This window comes from Homalodisca vitripennis, chromosome 5 (assembly GCF_021130785.1).
Source record: "Homalodisca vitripennis isolate AUS2020 chromosome 5, UT_GWSS_2.1, whole genome shotgun sequence".
In the NCBI taxonomy this organism is placed as follows: domain Eukaryota; kingdom Metazoa; phylum Arthropoda; class Insecta; order Hemiptera; family Cicadellidae; genus Homalodisca; species Homalodisca vitripennis.
In genome coordinates this window covers 185,205,407-185,221,418 of record NC_060211.1, presented here as the reverse complement: position 1 = coordinate 185,221,418, position 16,012 = coordinate 185,205,407, and the positions used below count along the sequence as shown (strand labels likewise).

The following is a 16,012-nucleotide window of genomic DNA, read 5'->3' as shown; positions in this document are numbered from 1 at the left end:
CAAGAAAGAACGCGAAAGTTTGAATTTTTATTGGATAACCTATAGAAATATAGAAAACTGAATAAAATAAAAACTCTTGGTTGCGTATTGATTATATCTTCAAAATGAGACATCCTCCATAATTATACTACTATAAATAGGGCTGTACATGTGCATGAGGTTTAATATTGTTCTTATAGGGTCACAATCAGGATGGTCACCACTACAGCCACCAGTGTGCTTGAAGGACAATTTCCTGCGGCAACAGTTATCCCCATCAATTGTTGTTTTCGAGGATGTCGTTGCACACGGGGACAAAAACAAACAGAAGCAGACGGTGATAACAGTACCTGCCTGTGGGGAAGTCGGAAAGAATACAGAATAAGCTAAGATGCCACTACCACTTTCCTGTCTTTCTACGTCCTAACAAGTGGAAAGTTGCCGAGCATTTCCTACGTAACGTTGAAGAAATGTTGATACAATCTCCACAGAAAAACTCATGAGTTATTTTCTGATTTACAACTTCATTGCGAAAATTGAGTACAGTCAGTACTTCATAGTACATAACACGTAATGTATTACACGTATGTATTATTACGATTTTTAAGTGTCCACATCTAGATCTCTGCTATTCTCATAGAAGCAGCATTTTGTGTGAAACCAAACATGAAAAAGGTAATTCATTGAAATAAGATAATGAAGTTGAAGGTCAAAAGAACTTATATCATTTTGTGATTGGCCAGGTATGCGTTAACTGTTAAGGCTAGATTTCTCCAAACGAGCTTTTTATGAACCACTGATAAATGCTCGGTCACCACGACTATACATTTTCCCTCACAGAAGGAAAGGGAGTGTCTTCATAGTGTCAGAAGATGTATTATGCATGTACGCTACGGCCTTGACACAAAAGAACCTATTTTAATCAGTTTAATGTTTTTGGTAGATTGAACCACGGAATGTTAAAATACTAACATTTTTTAATCATTTTGAGAACTGGAATTTTCCTAAGCTGAATACTAGCCTAACACATAAATAAACTCATAGTTAAAATAAACAAATCATTCCAGTTGTCACTAGCCTAAGCCAGGAATCACAGCATTGTGGCAAATGTCAGAAACAATCCTGAAGTGAGAACAAATAGAAGTAGGAGTAAAGAAGATGGTTCATAAATTAAAAATGCATACAATCTCCATAGTACATGGCAGGTTTAACAACCTCCGTAATCATCAGTGAATGTTGTTTACGACTCGCTATATGTCCACCAAATTTTCAGAAACAAGTAATATAAATGCAAAGCTGCAAAAGCAAAAACTGTTGGTCCTACACAGATATAAAGCTAATATTTACGTGCCTACTTCTCATCGATTGCGTCAATACTAAATTTATATCGGACCGTCTGTTTAATAACCGATTCGTAGTCAAACTTCAGGTTCTTTTCGGATAAAACGACTGGGCGTCTCAGTTGGAAGAGATCGGCAAACACATATAGAGCCGTCGTTAAAGACTGAGGTATTTCTGAGCATGTGAAGAATTTTAGCCCCATTGCGTCCTTAAAGCATACATTTTAAGGACACTCTCGATTAGCCCAACGGTGTTCTCGGCCCTGAACCCACCAGGTGAGTTGTAGTCGACCTTGAGGACATGTCTCAGACGTCCTTGGGTCCTGGAGGACTCGAAGAACGCTCGAAGACGGTGGCGAGGACCTTGTAAAGAGTTCCGACGTGCGTGAGGAATAAACGAGTCGAGGACGGTTTCGTCAAGGCCGTCCCGCGCCTGATGAAATAAAACTCAATAAGGAATAAATAAACTCGCACACTCCAGGAAACCTGTGACTAAACAAGTGGAGGAACTTTCGTACTGGTTGACTCAGGACAGTGTTATGTCTTTTGTTAGAGAAGAACGTCAGGTGAAGAATATTCTCCTCATTACAATAAAATAATGAGAATAATAATTCAAACAAAAATTAATCACTAGCCCATGCAGATCGTAGGCTAATTAAACAAAAGTAGCCTATACATTTAAAAGGGTCAAAGTTATATTTGTAATATTATATAATGAACCACCGTAATTCAAATCACAATTACAAACGTAATTGCAAGTACTTTTCCGCGTAGAAACAGTAACTTTCGGCTAAGCTGACGGTAGCACATCGGCCAGCAAGTAATATTGGCAATTTTAGCTGCTTGCTTACACTAACAGCTATTGGAAATACTGATGTATTGAATCTAGAAAAAGTTAACTATTATAATTCTATGCTACATCGGTAAGTAAATGATGTAATGTGATTACAGGATGACTGGAACAAAGGACACGGATAAGTAACAGTAACTCTTCACAGAAAACATGTGAACCAACAAATCATATTGCGTCAGCTCAGTTTAACTGCAGCATCTGCTCTTGTAGCTTAATGCTATATGAATAAGTTTACTGATCAGAAGAATAAGAGAATATGACACTATTATGTGTTATTGGATCACTAACTTCTCCAGAGAGTCTGCTCTTGTAATTATATGCCACTTCCTGGTAAGATTGATAAGAACAAAGGATATGATTAGTATGTTGGACATGAGTATGATCTTGTCATTGGATCACAAGAGTCTCTGGAGAGTCTGCGCTTGTAATTTACATACCGTATGGGAATTAAAGAACCTGATAAGGAAGATAAGAACAAAGAACACGGTTATGTGTCATTGGATCACAAGATTCTCTGGAGTCTACGCTTGTAATTATATACAGTTTGGAGATTAAAGTACCTGATAAGGATGGTGAGAACAAAGGACACGGTTATGTGTCATCGGATCACATGATTCTCTAGAGAGTCTGCGCTTGTAATTATATACAGTTTGGAGATTAAAGTACCTGATAAGGATGGTGAGAACAAAGGACACGGTTATGTGTCATCGGATCACATGATTCTCTAGAGAGTCTGCGCTTGTAATTATATACCGTTTGGAGATTAAAGTACCTGATAAGGATGGTGAGAACAAAGGACACGGTTATGTGTCTTCGGATCACATGATTCTCTAGAGAGTCTGCGCTTGTAATTATATACAGTTTGGAGATTAAAGTACCTGATAAGGATGGTGAGAACAAAGAACACGGTTATGTGTCATTGGATCACAAGATTCTCTGGAGTCTACGCTTGTAATTATATACCGTTTGGAGATTAAAGTACCTGATAAGGATGGTGAGAACAAAGGACACGGTTATGTGTCATTGGATCACATGATTCTCTAGAGAGTCTGCGCTTGTAATTATATACCGTTTGGAGATTAAAGTACCTGATAAGGATGGTGAGAACAAAGGACACGGTTATGTGTCATCGGATCACATGATTCTCTAGAGAGTCTGCGCTTGTAATTATATACCGTTTGGAGATTAAAGTAACTGATAAGGATGGTGAGAACAAAGGACACGGTTATGTGTCATCGGATCACATGATTCTCTAGAGAGTCTGCGCTTGTAATTATATACCGTTTGGAGATTAAAGTACCTGATAAGGATGGTGAGAACAAAGGACACGGTTATGTGTCATCGGATCACATGATTCTCTAGAGAGTCTGCGCTTGTAATTATATACCGTTTGGAGATTAAAGTACCTGATAAGGATGGTGAGAACAAAGGACACGGTTATGTGTCTTCGGATCACATGATTCTCTAGAGAGTCTGCGCTTGTAATTATATACCGTTTGGAGATTAAAGTACCTGATAAGGATGGTGAGAACAAAGGACACGGTTATCTGTCATCGGATCACATGATTCTCTAGAGAGTCTACGTTGTAATTATATACCGTTTGGAGATTAAAGTACCTGATAAGGATGGTGAGAACAAAGGACACGGTTATGTGTCATCGGATCACATGATTCTCTAGAGAGTCTGCGCTTGTAATTATATACCGTTTGGAGATTAAAGTACCTGATAAGGATGGTGAGGACAAAGAACACGGTTATGTGTCATAGGATCACATGATTCTCTAGAGAGTCTGCGCTTGAAACCATATGCGGTATCAGGAGTGAAGTAACTGATAAAGATGATTAGAATAAAGGATACGGTTATGTGTTCTGGAATCACTTCTCTGAAGAGTTTGCTCTTGACTCTATGTTTCATTCCAAATTATCATACCGCGCACGCTTTCATCACGAAATCATGTAATTAGTGGCCATAAAACAAAACTGGTTTCGGTCACTAACCTCAAATTGAAGCCCTTCATGGATCTTCGTCGGCGAATTGTTAACCTTGAATACACGGATGTAGTGATTTTATTTTATATTTTCAAAATTCGTTGCTCTGCCATCGAGCCAAAGTTATCGACACTAGTATAGCTGTATTGTATTGAAGCATAGCCTACCCATAGAGTACGCATAGCCTACCTCAAGCGAATTATTATTTTTGATTTAGTTTAACTAATAATATAAACGTTAAATCTTCACATGAACGTGATATTCCATCATACAAATGAATAATTCTTCATCATTAAAACGATTGACACAAACAGGTTTAGTTAAAAAAAATGTTAAATGAAACTTAAAAGCTAACAAAACAAAACTAAGATATCAGAGTGTAGTTTAAGTTTTATAATGAGACTGCTTCACAACCTTGTACCTCGCAGTGAGGTACTTCGCGATCACTTGGGAATTGTTGCACATCTCACTCTCAACATTTCGATCCCAACTAAGTATCAATGTTAATTGTGGTAAAAGAAAAACATGATTTCCTGAGTAGCTGTGATTGGTCGGAGAGATGTGCCACGTGATCAGTGCAAGTACCACTTCTGTGGTCATTTATTCCCTACCCTGTTCATGTAAATACATCCTTTATCCATCCCCTTGCATTTCTGCTGACAATTTGAAATGTAACCTGTTCTTAAAACTGTTTATGAGATTAGGTGGCAGAATATTATTTTACCGTGGTGATTGTCTTATAAAATACTTGTTACTGTTGTGTTTTTATGTGGTTCCTTTTACTACGATGACATAATTCTCTCTCTCTTATCACACGATTTTTTGTGTCAAAGTTTTATTCATAAAAATATGTTTTGTAAATTAAATACCACTCATTAATTTCTTGCCATGATTCAAGACATCTTACTTTTGCACTTTGTTGTTTAATGTGTACGATTAGTTTAAGAAGCCCAATCAGTGTTGTAGAGATTTAGTGTTTATTGAACGAGGTAACACATTATTCCCTGCTTAGAATTATATATGGTGTCTTCACAGCTAAGTCGAAAGTCCCAAGATTTGTAGATGTTACATTGATATTATTTGCAAGGTGTGGACCGAAAAACGTACAGTAGATTATAATCTTGTATTGCGTTTCATGAATACGACTTTGTGTCCTTCCGCATTGAAGAGAGAACTCAAAAGCATACGGTTGTAATAGCCATGAGGAAACCCGTTTAATAGAAATTAAAACGTAAGATGCAAAGTTACTTTATTTAATTTACTTCTATTTAAATAAATAGAGAATGAGTCCACAGAACGAATTGAAGTTCAATCCGTGGTGGGAGTAGCCATCACCTCCATATGGCAAGTCAGTGGTAATAAAAGACAGGTTTTTGTGGATCAACAAACTAACAGCATGCTAACAGAGGAATGGGTTAAACCAACGGATCACCGAACCACATTTAACACTTACTGTGCTTGCAGACTGTTGCATGTAATTCATGTGTCTCTAAAAACATGTTTATAATTTTTTAATATGATAGCGTATGTTTTATTTATGATTTTGATACATATTTTCGATATATAAGTTTTGAGAATAAACTGAACGCTCTAGAACTACTAAAGCTATTTAAAAGGACAATTTATAAAATTAATATATATATATATATATATATACATATATATATATATATATATATATATATATATATATATATATATATATATATATATAATAGTAATAATACAACAATTAGTACAATGCCACCAGGTGGACAGGACCTTGAAGAAAACATATGGTAAAATGTCACAGGAGTCAATGGTATCGCAAATGTCAATAGATTTCTAGGATATAGCGGGTATTACATTTTTAATGAAGGACATTTCCTTAAATTATTTTATCCTGAAGATCTTGACACGTCACTTGCAAATATCAGGAAAGAGGTCATATTGTCAGAAGCTGGTTTGGATCATTATTTGTTGAAAACGTGAAGAAACGATCAAGTTTTTCAAATTGAATTTCCACACGGAGCCAACCCTGACGTGTGAGCAACCTTGAAACCAAAGGAGCAGAACTGATACACCCGGTTCTGTTTTTGTCTTATCGGGTCCAATGCAGAAGAGGAGAAACTAGATCACGTTCTTGAAATATGGAACGACGCGCTTGTTCTTGTCATCCGTCGTCAATTTTGTTGGATTCTGAAAATCACAAGTCGATATGCAAATTTATTTTCTTATGGAAGAGGCTTGTGAACTTTTCTCTCTTCGTTGTAGCATCCGACCACCTCTTAATGTAGTCAGTAGAATAGAATACTTTATTGTTTATTGACATATTACATGTTTCTAACATAGTTATAACGTATAAAAATACTATTTCTTAAACTACTGTTAACACAACTATTAAAATTATGAGGGACAGTGAACAATATTTGAAAAATCCTGATAAGTTGTCTTGATAATTACTTATTTATAAGGAAATGATCCTAACATGGATTTAAAGTGCGATTGTCAGGGCAGTGTTTTATAGTGTCACACAAGAAATTAAATATTGTTTGCCCTAAATATAGTAATGAAATTTTGGATGAACTTTATCTATGTTTAGTAATTATGCAACTGTTTGTGTTTTTTTATTACACTTGGTGGCAATAAGGAGGAAATATGTTTATTATTGAAACACGTTTGACAAAAAGTGAGATAAAAGAATTAAAGTGAGTTAAGATTCTCGCTCTACGAAAATATCCTCTAGAACTCCGAAGCCATAGACAATCCTATGCGGCCATTTTTGAAGCACAAAAACTCTCGCCAAAGAGAATTTAGTAGCCCCCCTCCCCACCCACAATGTGACTCCGTACATGAGAAAAGGGTAAATTTGTCAGAAATACAGTTTTTAAAATTTCTTTGTTTAAAACATGATCTAAATATACGAGAGAATCACCGATGTAATGAAATGTCTCGTGGACTTTATTCACCAGGTCAAATTTTGTAACATTACTCTTATCAACATTATTAATTGGAGATTACGTATTGATAACCATGAATGAAGTCGCTCCAAGGTACTTCATAACCAAGTTATTCCAGACAGGGTGAGTACAAGACAGCACTGGTATCGTCAATAAGATTGCCTCGTGTTTTTTAGAACTTGACCAAAGTTTCTTTAAAGAATATTTGCATCCTACCACCACTCAGAATTTAAAAGTCATGGTTTGGTTTGATTCATCAATGGGAGGGAGTGACACAAACAGATAATTTTACTCATGTAATGAGTAAAAAGAAAAAATAACATAATAATACATTTGTTTCACAATTTATTATGCATACATTATTTTACACCATAATTCTTATATATACATAAAAATACATCCCTTCGGCAGAGAAAATTGAAATTTTGTCTTTAGGCTTCAATGACGCTCAGCCGAATTCCATGGACACGCGACATAACCAAACTCGCTGTTCCACATATACAAGTGAAGCTTAAATATAGGCAAGGGTGCGACTCATGAATTGCCGTTGATTAATAGAATTAAAATTAAACTGTATATCGCCCTAAGCTATTTATGATTCTTTAATTAGAGGGGGTTATAATTAAAATTTTAATTACTGTTTGATTACTCATAAAACAAAACACACGGTTTTAATTATGTATTTGTGCTTCACAATATACACATACTCTACTTTGTCTGTATTAAAAGCATTCACAGAAATCAAAACTCGGGGAAAATCTTAATTGCTTAATGTATTGGAATAATAATTATTATCATGCAACCATTACAATTAAGACTATATCTCCAGTAAAAATATGAAAGTTACTGGAGAATCCAAACTAAATCACATTTATTTCCACAAGTTACTGAAAAAACAAAAGAAAAATATTTTATATTGAAAAAGAAAAACGCATTTGGATATCTAATGGTAATGAAATATACAATAATATTCAAGTATTACAATTCAAAATAGCATTAAATAATTTAACGCTAAACAATATTAAACGGTCTTATATCACATAGAAATATAATCCATATATTGAAATAAGATAGCAATTAAAATAAAATAATATAAACCTACAGAAAACAGCATTTATGATTTTGTTAATTTGCTACCTAATTTATATATGATGAAAAATTACATGGGGAAAGAGTGAGGGGCCTACCCATGGGCCTTAATGGCCTGTGCGTAGACTCGAGTTGAAATTTTGAGGATTAGAATTTTATCTGAACAGTGTGTAGATTAATTTTATAAAATTTTAATTGAAAGAAGTAATCTGAAGGAGAAATGGATATGAAAGATAAGAATTCTGATAATTAGCAATATTGTAGAGAAAGTAAACAAAACAAATAAAATATTGAGTGAACAAAAATTAATAAAAATAGGATAATTACTTAACGAAAACGGATTTTTCTATCTTTAGTTTGGAGAGGAAAGATAGGAAAGAATAATTAATCAGAGAAGGAGCGACTTTCTTCGAACGGCGTTGCCAGTAAAGAGCTCTGGCCGCGAGAGCAGAGAAAGTAGAAAGACTCACCTCTTGGCTTATGCTGCCTGGTTGGCTGCCACCAGTCGACTGGTTGTGGCTGCTTCAGTCAGCTGCCGGCAGACGCAACAGTGATACAGGTCTATAGTTGAAACGATCACATATTTTGATGTACATCCTTCCGTCTGTACCGAAACGACCTTGTCCCACGAAACAAGGTCGAACCCTCAACCACTTTTATTCCCATGTATTTTGGCTGCAGGTTTTGTAAAACGTCATATAATTATTGTAGTTATGATAAATTGTGTGTAGTTTTCTCCAAAATTGAGCTTAACAATTAAACAACACTTTCTCATGACTCTAAATACCAGCCGCCTCCACCCACCTCAGTTGATGAGGGTTTTTATGATGAGAAACATTACATAATTATACGATCTATTAATAGTGTTAAGATTTAAAGTGTTAAAAAAAGTATTACACAACCTTTCGAGGATTGAAATCTACCCTTATTTCAAGTGTACAATGTAGAAAGAGAGGGTGCGCATATCTCAATCTTCGAAACGTAGTATTATACTTTTTTTGTAACACACAGCGATGGGAAATGTCTGGAATTTTGTTATATTTTAAAACCTTCCACCGTCAATAAAGATGCTATAATCAAAAAAGTGGTTAGCTAGTTTTAAGTTCAATCGTTTTTGTTTGGTCACAGATCATATATAAACACATTATGAAGGCAGGGATAAATGTAAATATTATTGTAACTGCTCCACAAGGACTGGGAATTTAATTTGGTAGTTTTTGAAAATGTTTTAACCAGATTCAATTGTAATCGCTCATTTACGAAATGTAAATTTTTGCAACATGCATATAAATTATGACGCAAGACAATAACTTTTCTGTAAAGAAATACAAAAGGTTTTTCTGTAAAAACATGCAATCCCTCTAAATAGTATTTTATGTAAAAACTATACAAAATGTATTTTCAACTGATCTTCCATGGGCCTCATTTTTAAATGGTCTCTTTTGGTAGACTTTTTTACTAGTTAAAATTCTGAGAATATTCGTGGAGCCATTTTTATTCTACTACTATTTTACTCGTGGTTGTAATTTTCCGCTTATTTAAGGAGAATATCTTGAGTGGTTGTAAAAGACTAATTGTAACATTTGAAAATGTTTTTGAAATAACAATTTGGATGAATTTTCCAGAACCAGGTTTCAGTTATAACTTCCATATACTTGTTCGATTGCTCTATCGATCTACTTTTGGCTTAATATTTACAAAAACCTTAAAGCAAATCAACAACATTTATACGAAACTACTGTTCGCCAAATAGGAAGATGTCACGTCTTGTCAATACGTATAATTAGTAGTGAAGGAAATACTCTTTTGCAGCTCTGTCTAGATTGTCTGGTTACAATTTAACATTCTCGCTTAGTCGGCTGCACGGAATAACTTTTTATGTTAATAATGTGTAACAGTTTATGAGAAAATACTGTATTCAATGCTAAAACCTGTTCCCGCGTTTCCCACGTTCTCTTTGCGGACTACATAGCGGAGAACGTACACACAGTGATTAGTAATAAATCATAACAGTATATAATTTTATATCAGTACAGTTATATACCAGCACATGACGTTATATTGAGTACACTGGGACAATAATAAAAAACCAGTATTTAAAATTAGTTAACCAAAATTAGGTAATTACTATACTGTTAAAATAGATTAACATTCTAAAACAAAATATTTAGCTTGGTGCTGACCCACAGAACAAGCTTTGTGACACAAAATGTCTGCCACCTGAATATAAGTTATATTCTTAATATTCTTTTTTGAACTCAAAAGTTAAGTTTGTTTCAAATATTAAGTTTCAAAATTATAAAAGATTTAAAACAAAAAAATGACTTGTTCCACTCATAATTTTCGGTCCTAAATAAGGGGAGAAATGCAAAGAAAGTTAATGGAAAATATTCAGAGCATACATAATATTCCAAGTGAAGTATAATTTTTATTGGTTGCAAATGATTTACAAAATGTATTTTATTCTGTTTTTATGTTATTAAAATGTATTTTGATCTATTATAAATATGGCATGTGAAAATTAAAAAAAAAAAACTATTAAACTTCAAAACTCTACTTTTACAGTGTTTTCTCAATGGTATGTTCATTATTTATTTTAGGGTCCCTTCAATTATAGGCCTACTCTATAACTTTATAGCCATCCTTAATTTATTTGGGAAAAGACCACAATCTAAGAATTTGCCTGTAGGAAAAACAATAGTAAAAAATATAGGCTTTATTTAGTTAAACACATTTAAATGTTAAGTGATACAAAAATTATAGAAAGTAATTGTTTTTACGTATCAGATGTATTAAAATTATACTTACTAAGGGGCTTGTGATTGTCCAACGAATCCTCATGGAATATTCTCTTAAGTATAAAATAAGAAATGAAACAAAACTTTATATAAATAAGAAGTAAGTGGCAGGCAAATGGTAATGTCCAGAGGTTAACTTATTGCATAAATATGAAATGTAATGAAACATCTGAGCTGTACATGGAGATACGCACCTTGAGCCTTAGAAGTTCCTGGGCTAACATGACAACTACCTTGGAAGACTTTGCAATGGAAGGATTCGAAGTAAATGTTAAGTTTACCTTCCTCTCAGATCAACGTCTGCACTCTCTCACGCTGTCAAAGACTCTGGAATCATGTTCGTCTGAAGAGAGCCAATTATCGCACTGTAATTCAGGACATTACGTTGTCAAGACAAGTTAACAGACGATACGACGCCCAAGTCTAGTACTATCACAGATGGAGCCTTCTGCTACACTAGCGAATTCTGTTGACTGGATAAGAGTACTGCGTTTGGAATGTCCTTGGTAATACCTAGAAACAAAAAACATTCTTTTAAGTGCATTCATTCAATGAAAGGTAATTAAGACCAGTTCAGTGAACACAGTGTGTATATGTACAGTCAGGTCACATTATACAACTCATTTTATTCTATGACTGTTTTGAATTAACCTTGACGTAAACGACTTAATTACCTAAAGGCAGAAGTTGTAATACACGTAATCGATGATGTCAAGGAGTGTGAAGCAAGTCACTTGTAACTTCTGAAGGTAATCGGGATTCTCTATCAGCTGTTTATGTACGGTTTGTTGCACTCTATCTGTAGTTGTGCACAGCTGTTTATGTACGGTTTGTTGCACTCTATCTGTAGTTGTGCTGTTTATGTACGGTTTGTTGCACTCTATCTGTAGTTGTGCACAGCTGTTTATGTACGGTTTGTTGCACTCTATCTGTAGGTTTGCACAGCTGTTTATGTACGGTTTGTTGCACTCTATCTGTAGTTGTGCACAGCTGTTTATGTGCGGTTTGTTGCACTCTATCTGTAGTTGTGCACAGCTGTTTATGTACGGTTTGTTGCACTCTATCTGTAGGTTTGCACAGCTGTTTATGTACGGTTTGTTGCACTCTATCTGTAGTTGTGCACAGCTGTTTATGTGCGGTTTGTTGCACTCTATCTGTAGTTGTGCACAGCTGTTTATGTACGGTTTGTTGCACTCTATCTGTAGTTGTGCACAGCTGTTTATGTACGGTTTGTTACACTCTATCTGTAGGTTTGCACAGCTGTTTATGTACGGTTTGTTGCACTCTATCTGTAGTTGTGCACAGCTGTTTATGTACGGTTTGTTACACTCTATCTGTAGTTGTGCACAGCTGTTTATGTGCGGTGTGTTGCACTCTATCTGTAGTTGTGCACAGCTGTTTATGTGCGGTTTGTTGCACTCTATCTGTAGTTGTGCACAGCTGTTTATGTACGGTTTGTTGCAATCTATCTAGTAGTTGTGCACAGCACAGCTGTTTATGTACGGTTTGTTGCACTCTATCTGTAGTTGTGCACAGCTGTTTATGTACGGTTTGTTGCACTCTATCTGTAGTTGTGCACAGCTGTTTATGTACGGTTTGTTGCACTCTATCTGTAGTTGTGCACAGCTGTTTATGTACGGTTTGTTGCACTCTATCTGTAGTTGTGCACAGCTGTTTATGTACGGTTTGTTGCACTCTATCTGTAGTTGTGCACAGCTGTTTATGTACGGTTTGTTACACTCTATCTGTAGTTGTGCACAGCTGTTTATGTACGGTTTGTTGCACTCTATCTGTAGTTGTGCACAGCTGTTTATGTACGGTTTGTTGCACTCTATCTGTAGTTGTGCACAGCTGTTTATGTACGGTTTGTTACACTCTATCTGTAGTTGTGCACAGCTGTTTATGTACGGTTTGTTGCACTCTATCTGTAGTTGTGCACAGCTGTTTATGTACGGTTTGTTGCACTCTATCTGTAGTTGTGCACAGCTGTTTATGTACGGTTTGTTGCACTCTATCTGTAGTTGTGCACCTGATGAGACAATGAGAACGCTACTTCACCTAGATTACAGTACACTTTGTAGTCGAGGTGTCTCTGACGTCGGGAAAATGAAAAATGTTTATTTTTTGAGCTTCTTTGTTACTGATTTTGTTTTGAATCTCTTCAGACGAACATGACTCCAGATTCCAGGAGTCAAGTCTGTGACTACGTCAGATTCCAGATGCTGCACTTAGAGGACGTCGAACTGGAACTCAACATCCATAATGTAGAAGAGTTGCCGGGATGATAATAGGAAGGAAAAGGAGAGGAACTTAGAAAATATATAACATTTCGAATGCTGCTCTTATCTCCAATCGTAGGTAGGCGTAAATATCTCTACTGGAATCTGCGTATTATTTTAAAAGCATTTTCCTTATGTTAAACTACTAAAAAAGTGGTCTTAATAATTGTCTGTGCTATAAAATTTATTTAGATAGGGTGCTGGTAACCAAAGTCATTCCTGCAATGGATTAATGTTAAATAAAGGGTCCAATTATATATGAATTTAGGGGTTTCATATCAGTAAAATCTAAACACCAAGTCTTTATAAAATAATGTTGTATGCGTTGGAACAGTTAGTTTATATGTGTTAATATGTCACAGGTTTGAATCTCTTATGACTGTTTATTTATATTGTTATCTTTTGTTGTCATCATGGTTAACCATAATACCAATGCCCAAATGTTCACAACAAACTACAGTTAGTTTATATGTGTTAATATGTCACAGGTCTGAATCTCTTATGACTGTTTATTTATATTGTTATCTTTTGTTGTCATCATGGTTAACCATAATACCAATGCCCAAATGTTCACAACAAACTACAGTTAGTTTATATGTGTTAATATGTCACAGGTCTGAATCTCTTATGACTGTTTATTTATATTGTTATCTTTTGTTGTCATCATGGTTAACCATAATACCAATGCCCAAATGTTCACAACAAACTACAGTTAGTTTATATGTGTTAATGTGTCACAGGTTTGAATCTCTTATGACTGTTTATTTATATTGTTATCTTTTGTTGTCATCATGGTTAACCATAATACCAATGCCCAAATGTTCACAACAAACTACAGTTAGTTTATATGTGTTAATTTGTCACAGGTTTGAATCTCTTATGACTGTTTATTTATATTGTTATCTTTTGTTGTCATCATGGTTAACCATAATACCAATGCCCAAATGTTCGCTAACATTCAGCAAATTTCCATGAAGCAAAACACCACCATCTAACTCAGTGTTCCTCTTATTGACAGAATTTTAAGTATACGAGTATAGGCTAGGTAGTTTTCGAAATATTGTACAGACAGACAGACAGACAGACAGACAGAAATGAAATTTTTCCAGCCCCACGAGTGATGGTCTTCGCTAAAGGTCCTCCAATAAATATGAAGGGCAAGTAGACGGCTGATAGGAATAAATATTAAGACAATAACAACATTTGACAACAATAATAATAATGATAACAAGAGGTAACAACGCCAACGACAACAATAATTGACTAGTTTACATAGAGCAAAGAGTAACCAAGTTGATCACCAATAACACAACAACAACAATCGTCAACAATAAACAACGATCAGGCCAGAAATAGAGAATGGACAAAATCTCGCAGTGGGAACATTATGAAGGAGGCTGTACATATCAACCTTCTATTTTAGATTTTTTTGGAACGCTAAAATCTTTTTCGGGTAAAGGCAAACGTACAATCATTTGCATTAAAATATATTATCTCAGATGATGCCGAGACGTTGTTCAGACATACGAACATGCATTTTAGCTTCACCTACGCTCAGCCAACAGGTACATGCAGGTTCGACTTCACTTCGACTTCTGCTGCGGACACCTGAAATTATTATAGCTGTATTATAACAGCTGTTCTCTTCTTCAAACTGTTAACTCATAAACAGAAATTTATGCTCTTATCATGGTAAATAGATAAAAACAATGACTCCTGCGTCACTCTAGAAGTACAATACTAACAATGATATTTTAAACTACTATATTTGATCAAAGTTATTATCAATTCACTCTAGTTTCTGAGAAGTGTTTATAGATTCCCTCAAACTAATAGAGAGCAATTTTATAGCGCTTTGTTTCAACACGTTTGGTTCACTTCGTGCCTAATCTATCCATAAGCTTGTATAGCCTTGCTGATTGGCTGATCTCACTACAACCCGGTTGTGGGCGTTTCCAAGTACAGGTGTTTGATGTAATAAGGAATATGACTAATCTTGTGAGTTGGCGATTTAGTTAGGATTACAATAATTTATAGTACAGTTATAGTACAGAAATGGGAATATAGAGAGAGTAGCATAAATTATATACAATATATATAGGTAAATAAATAATGAAATAATGATTATGGGAAATGTCTTCACTCAAACTTTACACGTGAAACTAAAATGTATGTTTGTATGCAAACATACATTACAGATGATGTCCCGCCATCATCTGAGATAGTATTTTCTAATGCAAATGATTTTAGCTTGTTAATATTGAAACTCTAGTTTTTTTCCAAGGCTTAAATAAATTATCACCATATCTATTTTCTGTAGATGATATCAACAATAATAATGTTCTGCCAAATAACGTAAAATTTTAGCAAAAAAATGTTATACAATTCATACAATTTGTATAAATAGCGATAGCGGAACTTAATTTTAATAAACATTGAATCACAAAAAGTGATTATATAACTAAACGGAAGGTTATTTAAGTATGAAATAGCCAAGAATTTAATAGGTTACATTTTTAGCCTGATATATTTATAGAAATTTATACAGATCATTTAGAGAATAACTAATATAGATTAGTTATTCGTTAACATTTCTAAACTTATTGTTATTGTCAAAAGCAAACCATTATAGTTTTTATATGTAATGAAATTGCTAAGGAACAAGAACGGAGATGAGCTAAATAACAACATACAGTATACGAGTATGTTAGGATGAAATTTATCTTTTAGTATTTGTGTATATAGT

At 34.7% G+C, this 16,012-nt stretch overlaps 1 protein-coding gene across 2 annotated transcripts in view; it reads right to left on the bottom strand.

Annotated features, from left to right (window-relative positions):
* Positions 1 to 11,399, bottom strand: part of LOC124363324 (fatty-acid amide hydrolase 2-A-like) — a 41,396-nt gene extending 29,997 nt beyond the window's left edge. Inside the window, exon 1 of one of the 2 annotated variants that reach the window (XM_046818569.1) lies at positions 11,182 to 11,399. In XM_046818569.1, coding sequence (XP_046674525.1) covers positions 11,182 to 11,211 — 30 coding nt within the window. In that variant the 5' untranslated portion in view covers positions 11,212 to 11,399. Of the gene's footprint in view, positions 1 to 8,659; positions 8,753 to 11,181 lie in introns of those variants that run through there. The other variant, XM_046818571.1, reaches the window with a different exon arrangement.
* Between the last annotated feature and the right edge of the window lie 4,613 nt (positions 11,400 to 16,012).